This window comes from Labrus bergylta, chromosome 9, assembly GCF_963930695.1.
Source record: "Labrus bergylta chromosome 9, fLabBer1.1, whole genome shotgun sequence".
Taxonomy (NCBI): Eukaryota; Metazoa; Chordata; class Actinopteri; order Labriformes; family Labridae; genus Labrus; species Labrus bergylta.
This window is the reverse complement of record NC_089203.1, coordinates 9,150,037-9,160,349: the sequence shown is the minus strand read 5'-3', so window position 1 is coordinate 9,160,349 and position 10,313 is coordinate 9,150,037. Positions and strand designations below refer to the sequence as shown.

At 41.6% G+C, this 10,313-nt stretch overlaps 2 protein-coding genes across 2 annotated transcripts; one reads left to right on the top strand and one right to left on the bottom strand.

Moving 5' to 3' along the window:
- Positions 1–680: 680 nt before the first annotated feature.
- Positions 681–3,973, top strand: LOC109984283 (tubulin beta-1 chain-like). The gene is made up of 4 exons (XM_065959050.1): positions 681–787; positions 2,387–2,495; positions 2,587–2,697; positions 2,827–3,973. Exons 1-4 carry the CDS (start codon positions 731–733, stop codon positions 3,885–3,887), a joined length of 1,338 nt encoding a protein of 445 aa, XP_065815122.1. The 5' UTR covers positions 681–730; the 3' UTR covers positions 3,888–3,973.
- Positions 3,974–6,145: 2,172 nt separating this feature from the next.
- Positions 6,146–9,502, bottom strand: LOC109984282 (tubulin beta-1 chain-like). Its single transcript, XM_020634374.3, has 4 exons — positions 9,354–9,502; positions 7,611–7,719; positions 7,409–7,519; positions 6,146–7,292 (listed from the first exon to the last, which is right to left on the bottom strand). Exons 1-4 carry the CDS (start codon positions 9,408–9,410, stop codon positions 6,232–6,234), a joined length of 1,338 nt encoding a protein of 445 aa, XP_020490030.1. The 5' UTR covers positions 9,411–9,502; the 3' UTR covers positions 6,146–6,231.
- Positions 9,503–10,313: the final 811 nt, after the last annotated feature.

Genomic DNA, 10,313 nt, shown 5'->3' with positions numbered 1-10,313 from the left:
TTGAATCTATAGATTTATATACGGTACATACACTGTATATATATTATAGCACTTAATTAAAACCCAAGTTATAAGTAGGCTACATAAAAACTATTAAATCGTCATGAATCAAAAAAAGTTATCACAGTCAAGTCAAAGTGAAAAATGAATGAATACAGTTTAAGATATAAAGACATATTTTCACTATAGATGTACATTTTTTATTTGATAAATGGTTCTGTTCTTTTTAGCTGTTAAATATTTTTTAATATCTAGTAGACCAACAGTGTGTTTGTGTTTTAAATATTTAAAATTGACTCTACGTTTTATAATTAGATACAGTCAAAATAGTTTATTAAGATTAGCTGATTGATGAGTTTCATTTTCTTTTAACACGCTTGCATGCGGCTGTGAAATTAATTAAATCTGTTGTCATGTCGCATTTCTCTTCCGCCATCATGAGGGACGTAGGCCAACGTCACGGCCAACGTCGACAGGTAGTCATACGTTTGACACGAATGTGATTGACAGACACACTGGACCAATAGTGGAGAAGACAGGGACGATTTCATTGGTCTAAATCTGTTCGTGTACATTAAGTGTAAAGAAATGAGCCAACCAACGTTCGAGCTGAGGGGTAGGGGGCGGGGCTCAGTTATAGTATAAAAAAGATGGTTGCGCCATTGTTACACGCTAACAGACACTTTAAGTCATTTCTTGAATCAGGCAGAGTCCACTAAACAAAAACATAATGAGGGAAATTGTGCATCTCCAGGCCGGCCAGTGCGGAAACCAGATTGGTGCCAAGGTTAGTACAGCTTTTTATGTTTTTTGTGCGGTTGAAGTCGATGTATTTTAGAAAAGATGCGCCGCGTCCAAACCTAAAATCTCAAGAGCTGCTCTTATGGGTTATGATGCGTCGAATTGATTTTACCTAATTTATAAATCTGATAAATTGTGTTAATGATTTGTACGCCGGTTGTTTGAAGATATCAGTTAACCACTGCGGATGATTAAAATCATTATTTAAATCTTATTCGGTGACGTAATCGTTCCCGCCGTGTGTAATATAGGAAGTGAGTGTTTTCTCTCGTCTTGAGCTGAAATGTTGTAAACTGAACAAAGTTCTGCGTGTTTATGATTAAAACAGTCGTGACCATGTTGGCGGAACAATGACGTATGAGCGATGAAGCCGCGCGCGGACTACTGAACGGCGGGAAATTGAGAGCAACCCATCCGGGTACTTTGCCCAAACGATGCCGACCCCGCCCCTTTCTGGGTGAAATCAGTCCCTCTGAATGAATGGCGGATAATGGACAAGCTGGGGTCATTACCGATTTAAAGTTTCTTAAACGAAAACCATACTTAAAAAAAAAAACAAAAAAAAACGGCAAGTATGAGTCTAAATCTGATGAGCAGTGATGTAAACATTTAAAATGACATTTCTGAACAGAGATCTGCGTCATAACGGTATAAACTTAACTATGTGAGTGTTTAATCTCTCTCCGTCTAACTGCTCAAACGAGTCATGAGAGGAAACTGACTTTAAACACCTGATGAGTATTTATTAACCGTGTTACCTGAGAGGGATCTTTATTTTTAAATAATGGAGTGGTTTCAGATGTTTATTTTAGAGAAAAGGGGACAAACTGAGTTATCAGCTGATTTAGTAAAGAATAACATGTAAAGTCACCTGGATGATATTAAAACATTTTGTATTCATACGTGAGTGTAAATAATGACGAGTGGGGCGAGACGAGGTGTTATATCGAGCTAGCTAACTTTTTATTTTGACATTTATTTTTCAGTAAGAGGATTTGATGTAGTGTTCCTTCATTTAGAGACATTTTCACAAACATTTATGTGACGTGACAGTTGAAATGTTGTTAATACGTTAGTGAGTGAATGTGTGAAGAATCTGTTAATAGACTTCTCTTCTGTCACAGAGCGATCACCGCTTTAAAGCAGGAACACCACAGCGGTCCCACAGTTTCCCACTTTAATCCTCTCTAGTTTCAGTCCAAACAAACAGAGCTCTTTTACCCTCCGGTGTCCTTTGGAAATGAAAACCTGATACTGAATTGTGTTTTTAAAATAGTTTGAAGTACAAAAAGCTTCTCGATTGCGTTTAAACGCACGGTTTCCAGTGTTTTCTAATCTACCGCCGAAACATTCTCAGGGCTGGTTTTCACCCAAACGGGGGCGTGGTCACTCTGGCGAGCCGTAAGTGACGTTCAACTGCGTCTATGAATCAACCTCTATAGAACTGCTACGTCAGCTTTAAAAATGAAAGAAACCGATACATAATGACCTGCATCCACTTGAACATTACTGCCTACTCATTCCCCTGTCACTTGTTTATGTTCTATCAGCCAACAATGTCTTAATTTTTTTAATTATATTTCAGTTTTGGGAGGTGATCAGTGATGAGCATGGCATTGACCCAACTGGCACATACCACGGTGACAGTGATCTGCAGCTTGACAGGATCAATGTCTATTACAATGAAGTCACAGGTAAGGTTGAATTGGATGTTTTAATAGGCATAAACTTTTTGGCTTTTTTTTTTTGTGAACATTACTCTCACGTCCTATATGCTTCTTGAAGGTGGTAAATATGTTCCCCGTGCTGTGCTGGTGGATCTGGAGCCAGGAACCATGGACTCTGTGAGATCCGGACCCTTGGGCCAGGTCTTCAGGCCAGACAACTTTGTTTTTGGTAATTGTTCATTTGTCCTTGCATTCCTTCTCTACTAGCTACTTCTCATTTTGCATTTAATTACTGTTAAGCTTAATTTCCCCCCCCCCCCCCCCCCCCCCCCCTTTCTTTTTTTCTTTCCTCTTCTAGGCCAGAGTGGTGCTGGCAACAACTGGGCCAAAGGTCACTACACGGAGGGTGCAGAGCTGGTGGACTCTGTCCTGGATGTAGTGAGGAAGGAGGCAGAGAACTGTAACTGCCTGCAGGGCTTCCAGCTCACGCACTCTCTTGGTGGCGGTACTGGCTCTGGGATGGGCACACTGCTCATCAGCAAAATCCGTGAAGAGTACCCCGACCGTATCATGAACACCTACAGCGTGGTGCCCTCACCCAAAGTATCAGACACAGTCGTTGAGCCCTACAACGCCACGCTGTCAGTCCACCAGCTTGTAGAAAACACAGACGAAACCTTCTGTATTGACAACGAGGCTCTGTATGACATCTGTTTCCGCACCCTTAAACTTACAACCCCCTCATACGGTGACCTCAACCACCTCGTCTCTGCCACCATGAGCGGCGTTACCACCTGCCTCAGGTTCCCCGGACAGCTCAATGCCGACCTGAGGAAGCTGGCTGTAAACATGGTGCCATTCCCTCGTCTGCACTTTTTCATTCCAGGCTTCGCTCCCCTCACGAGCCGAGGCAGCCAGCAGTACAGGTCCCTCAGTGTACCAGAGCTCACCCAGCAGATGTTCGACGCAAAGAACATGATGGCTGCCTGCGACCCACGTCACGGCCGCTACCTGACCGTGGCTGCTATCTTCCGTGGCCGCATGTCCATGAAGGAGGTGGACGAACAGATGCTGAACGTGCAGAACAAAAACAGCAGCTACTTCGTTGAATGGATCCCCAACAACGTGAAGACGGCTGTCTGTGACATTCCTCCCCGTGGCCTCAAGATGGCTGCCACATTCATCGGCAACAGCACAGCCATCCAGGAGCTGTTCAAGCGCATCTCTGAGCAGTTCACAGCCATGTTCAGGCGCAAAGCTTTCCTCCATTGGTACACCGGCGAGGGTATGGATGAAATGGAGTTCACAGAGGCTGAGAGCAACATGAACGACCTGGTGTCAGAGTACCAGCAGTACCAGGACGCCACCGCCGACGAGGAGGGAGAATTTGAGGAGGAAGGCGAGGAGGAGCTTGCCTAAACCTTAAAATCTGCCATGAAAATGTGACATTAAAAGTGTTTTCAGTGTTCTGTCTGCTGTTCATGTGAATAAAAGTTTGTCCTGCATTTTTCAAGTCTTAATGTGTTTAATAGTATTCACAGGCTACTTTAAAATTAAAGTAATTATTAGAGTAGAGGCTCTACACTGTAGATAAGGTGTAGTTGCATGGCTGGTGTTTTGCCGGAAATACAGAAGTAAACAAACATTTCAAATCTATTATAATGTGACTTAAATGAATAGTAGGATCATGATGGAGATTCTGGAAATAAATGGTTCAATGTTTTGTTCTTATTTTTATTCATTGTATATAAAGGTGCTGCCAAAATTTAGACAAAGCACATGTATAATTACACTAAAATTTAATAAAATGATTCAATTACAAGCTGAAAGGAAAGTGCATCAGACATCACATGCAGTGTTTGGTGTTTGAATTCTACTGATAGTTTGAAGGTAACATACTGATTATTCAGCTTCGTACTAATAAACTGATGCATCTTAAATCACCTCTGCAGACATTTCCATACTGTCGCTCAGTCTCTGACAATTCCTGGTTGTGGTCGGTAGGTGGCAGTGTTGGCTAAACCAGTCTCTACCAAACGCAGTAGGTCAGGATGTTCACAGCCAAGGCCAGCAGAGTCCAACAGCACACCTTCACCTGGCTCTCCAAGCCCTGCTTCGCTCCAAAGCGGGACACAAAGCCGCTCTGTCAACAACAAACAAGTAGATTGAACTCTCAATGAACAGAGACATGTACTGTAATCATTCAGATTTCTAAGGAACACATTTTAACCTGAATTCTCACTTTAAATCAGAAAGATTGTTGATACAACTCGGATTAAAAAGTCTCAAGAAACCTGTATTTTACAGTTATGATTTTACCCAATTAGTTTGTAGATCTCTAAACACAATTTGGACAGCTGTTCGTGTTGTTACTTAATATACGAAAAACACTGCAATACTAATACTGCGCTGCAGTATAGGTTCTCTCCTTGTTTGACAAACTGCATTTCAAATTTGAGCTTATTTATTTTGTTAGTGTTATTTCTTTATTCCTTTAAGATCTTATTTGTCATCATATTTTCATATTTAATCTCTTCTGATTGTTGTGGTTGTTTCAGTGAATTTAAAACAGTCTATTTTAGTCTCTCCTTTTCCCTTTGTCCTGATGCTTTTGATGTCTAAATATAGGCTACATCCCTTCTACTAACCAGTCTGGCATGTGTGGAGAACATTAAAACTCAATTTATAAACAGTTTATTTATATTTATCATATATACTGATGATATACTGTATTTAATACATGCATTGGTTTGTCCTGTTTGCATTTTGTCAGGTGAAAGCTGTGGTGCTGGACCCTAGAAATGGCTATAATGTGGACCGGATACTGACCAAACAAGATGTGCAGAAACTCGAAAAGGTGAGTTCACAACAGTGTTCAATTATTTTTTCACCTTATAACACTTCTTCTTGCATTACCATAGACTCAAACAACCTGATTCTCTATTTAATACAAAACCACTTTAATTTGTATAAAACTCACTCAAATCCCTGCGACATGCTGCAAGTGAAGTTTATTTATAGAGCACATTTCAGCAACAAGGCGATTCACACAAGACATCAAAAGCATCAGGACAAAGGGAGAGCCAGGTGAAGGTGTGCTGTTGGACTCTGCTGGCCTTGGCTGTGAACATCCTGACCTACTGCGTTTGGTAGAGACTGGTTTAGCCAACACTGCCACCTACCGACCACAACCAGGAATTGTCAGAGACTGAGCGACAGTATGGAAATGTCTGCAGAGGTGGTTTAAGATGCATCAGTTTATTAGTACGAAGCTGAATAATCAGTATGTTACCTTCAAACTATCAGTAGAATTCAAACACCAAACACTGCATGTGATGTCTGATGCACTTTCCTTTCAGCTTGTAATTGAATCATTTTATTAAATTTTAGTGTAATTATACATGTGCTTTGTCTAAATTTTGGCAGCACCTTTATATACAATGAATAAAAATAAGAACAAAACATTGAACCATTTATTTCCAGAATCTCCATCATGATCCTACTATTCATTTAAGTCACATTATAATAGATTTGAAATGTTTGTTTACTTCTGTATTTCCGGCAAAACACCAGCCATGCAACTACACCTTATCTACAGTGTAGAGCCTCTACTCTAATAATTACTTTAATTTTAAAGTAGCCTGTGAATACTATTAAACACATTAAGACTTGAAAAATGCAGGACAAACTTTTATTCACATGAACAGCAGACAGAACACTGAAAACACTTTTAATGTCACATTTTCATGGCAGATTTTAAGGTTTAGGCAAGCTCCTCCTCGCCTTCCTCCTCAAATTCTCCCTCCTCGTCGGCGGTGGCGTCCTGGTACTGCTGGTACTCTGACACCAGGTCGTTCATGTTGCTCTCAGCCTCTGTGAACTCCATTTCATCCATACCCTCGCCGGTGTACCAATGGAGGAAAGCTTTGCGCCTGAACATGGCTGTGAACTGCTCAGAGATGCGCTTGAACAGCTCCTGGATGGCTGTGCTGTTGCCGATGAATGTGGCAGCCATCTTGAGGCCACGGGGAGGAATGTCACAGACAGCCGTCTTCACGTTGTTGGGGATCCATTCAACGAAGTAGCTGCTGTTTTTGTTCTGCACGTTCAGCATCTGTTCGTCCACCTCCTTCATGGACATGCGGCCACGGAAGATAGCAGCCACGGTCAGGTAGCGGCCGTGACGTGGGTCGCAGGCAGCCATCATGTTCTTTGCGTCGAACATCTGCTGGGTGAGCTCTGGTACACTGAGGGACCTGTACTGCTGGCTGCCTCGGCTCGTGAGGGGAGCGAAGCCTGGAATGAAAAAGTGCAGACGAGGGAATGGCACCATGTTCACAGCCAGCTTCCTCAGGTCAGCATTGAGCTGTCCGGGGAACCTGAGGCAGGTGGTAACGCCGCTCATGGTGGCAGAGACGAGGTGGTTGAGGTCACCGTATGAGGGGGTTGTAAGTTTAAGGGTGCGGAAACAGATGTCATACAGAGCCTCGTTGTCAATACAGAAGGTTTCGTCTGTGTTTTCTACAAGCTGGTGGACTGACAGCGTGGCGTTGTAGGGCTCAACGACTGTGTCTGATACTTTGGGTGAGGGCACCACGCTGTAGGTGTTCATGATACGGTCGGGGTACTCTTCACGGATTTTGCTGATGAGCAGTGTGCCCATCCCAGAGCCAGTACCGCCACCAAGAGAGTGCGTGAGCTGGAAGCCCTGCAGGCAGTTACAGTTCTCTGCCTCCTTCCTCACTACATCCAGGACAGAGTCCACCAGCTCTGCACCCTCCGTGTAGTGACCTTTGGCCCAGTTGTTGCCAGCACCACTCTGGCCTAGAAGAGGAAAGAAAAAAAGAAAGGGGGGGGGGGGGAATTAAGCTTAACAGTAATTAAATGCAAAATGAGAAGTAGCTAGTCGAGAAGGAATGCAAGGACAAATGAACAATTACCAAAAACAAAGTTGTCTGGCCTGAAGACCTGGCCCAAGGGTCCGGATCTCACAGAGTCCATGGTTCCTGGCTCCAGATCCACCAGCACAGCACGGGGAACATATTTACCACCTTCAAGAAGCATATAGGACGTGAGGGTAATGTTCACAAAAAAAAAAAGCCAAAAAGTTTATGCCTATTAAAACATCCAATTCAACCTTACCTGTGACTTCATTGTAGTAGACATTGATCCTGTCAAGCTGCAGATCACTGTCACCGTGGTATGTGCCAGTTGGGTCAATGCCATGCTCATCACTGATCACCTCCCAAAACTGAAATATAATTAAAAAAAATAAGACATTGTTGGCTGATAGAACATAAACAAGTGACAGGGGAATGAGTAGGCAGTAATGTTCAAGTGGATGCAGGTCATTATGTATCAGTTTCTTTCATTTTTAAAGCTGACGTCGCAGTTCTATAGAGGTTGAGTCATAGACGCAGTTGAACGTCACTTCTGGCTCGCCAAAGTGACCACGCCCCCGTTTGGGTGAAAACAAGCCCCGAGAATGTTTCGGCGGTAGATTAGAAAACACTGGAAACCGTGCGTTTAAACGCAATCGAGAAGCTTTTTGTACTTCAAACTATTTTAAAAACACAATTTAGTATCAGGTTCTCATTTCCAAAGGACACCGGAGGGTAAAAGAGCTCTGTTTGTTTGGACTGAAACTAGAGAGGATTAAAGTGGTAAACTGTGGGACCGCTGTGGTGTTCCTGCTAGCTTTAAAGCGGTGATCGCTCTGTGACAGAAGAGAAGTCTGTTAACAGATTCTTCACACATTCATTCACTAACGTATTAACAACATTTCAACTGTCACGTCACAAATGTTTGTGAAAATGTCTCTAAATGAAGGAACACTACATGAAATCCTCTTACTGAAAAATAAATGTCAAAATAAAAAGTTAGCTAGCTCGATATAACACCTCGTCTCGCCCCACTCGTCATTATTTACACTCACGTATGAATAGAAAATGTTTTAATATCATCCAGGTGACTTTACATGTTATTCTTTACTAAATCAGCTGATAACTCAGTTTGTCCCCTTTTCTCTAAAATAAACATCTGAAACCACTCCATTATTTAAAAATAAAGATCCCTCTCAGGTAACACGGTTAATAAATACTCATCAGGTGTTTAAAGTCAGTTTCCTCTCATGACTCGTTTGAGGAGTTAGACGGAGAGAGATTAAACACTCACATAGTTAAGTTTATACCGTTATGATGCAGATCTCTGTTCAGAAATGTTTACATCACTGCTCATCAGATTTAGACTCATACTTGCCGTTTTGTTTTATTGCAAGTATGGTTTTCATTTAAGAAACTTTAAATCGGTAATGACCCCAGCTTGTCCATTATCCGCCATTCATTCAGAGGGACTGATTTCACCCAGAAAGGGGCGGGGCCGGCATCGTTTGGGCAAAGTACCCGGATGGGTTGCTCTCAACTTCCCGCCGTTCAGCAGTCCGCGCGCGGCTTCATCGCTCATACGTCATTGTTCCGCCAACATGGTCACGACTGTTTTAATTACAGTCTATGTCATAAACACGCAGAACTTTGTTCAGGTTACAACATTTCAGCTCAAGACGAGAGAAAACACTCACTTCCTATATTACACGGCGGGAACGATTACGTCACCGAATAAGATTTAAATAATGATTTTAATCATCCGCAGTGGTTAACTGATATCTTCAAACAACCGGCGTACAAATCATTAACACAATTTATCAGATTTATAAATGAGGTAAAATCGATTTATATTAGTTACAATTGGACGCATCATAACCCATAAGAGCAGCTCTTGAGAGTTTAGGTTTGGATTACACGTTCACAAAAGCACAGAGGACGTGGCGCATCTTTTCTAAAATACATCGACTTCAACCGCACAAAAAACATAAAAAGCTGTACTAACCTTGGCACCAATCTGGTTTCCGCACTGGCCGGCCTGGAGATGCACAATTTCCCTCATTTTGTTTTTGTTTAGTGGACTCTGCCTGATTCAAGAAATGACTTAAAGTGTCTGTTAGCGTGTAGCAATGGCGCAACCATCTTTTTTATACTATAACTGAGCCCCGCCCCCTACCCCTCAGCTCGAACGTTGGTTGGCTCATTTCTTTACGCTTGACGTACACGAACAGATTTAGACCAATGAAATCGTCCCTGTCTTCTCCACTATTGGTCCAGTGTGTCTGTCAATCACATTCGTGTCAAACCTATGACTACCGTCTAATCTGTCGACGTTGGCCGTGGCGTTGGCCTACGTCCCTCATGATGGCGGAAGAGAAATGCGACACGACAACAGATTTAATTCATTTCACAGCCGCATGCAAGCGTGTTAAAAGAACAGAACCATTTATTAAATAAAAAATGTACATCTATAGTGAAAATATATCTTTATATCTTAAACTGTATTCATTAATTTTTCACTTTGACGTGACTGTGATAACTTTTTTTTGATTCATGACGATTTTATAGTTTTTATGTAGCCTACTTATAACTTGGGTTTTAATTAAGTGCTATAATATATATACAGTGTATGTACTGTATATAAATCTATAGATTCAAAAATAAAATTAGACACATTATTATACATTGTCTTAAACTGAGAGATCTTCACTTGCTGTTTGACTGCTTTTATTTTGAAATAAATATAAAGACCTTTTGGTGTATCGAAGGTTAAGACCATAACTTAACCTCGTAAAAAGAAAGTGATTATCATCAAGACACTAATATTGTAAGATGATTTAAAGAAAAAAAACATGGGGTTTTGAAAACAGGACTTTGTATTTAATTTGGAGAGCAGCAAGAGACTTTAAAACTGTGTTTGATGCTTTATTGTTCCAATCTATAAAAAGCATGTAACAGGAGAGTA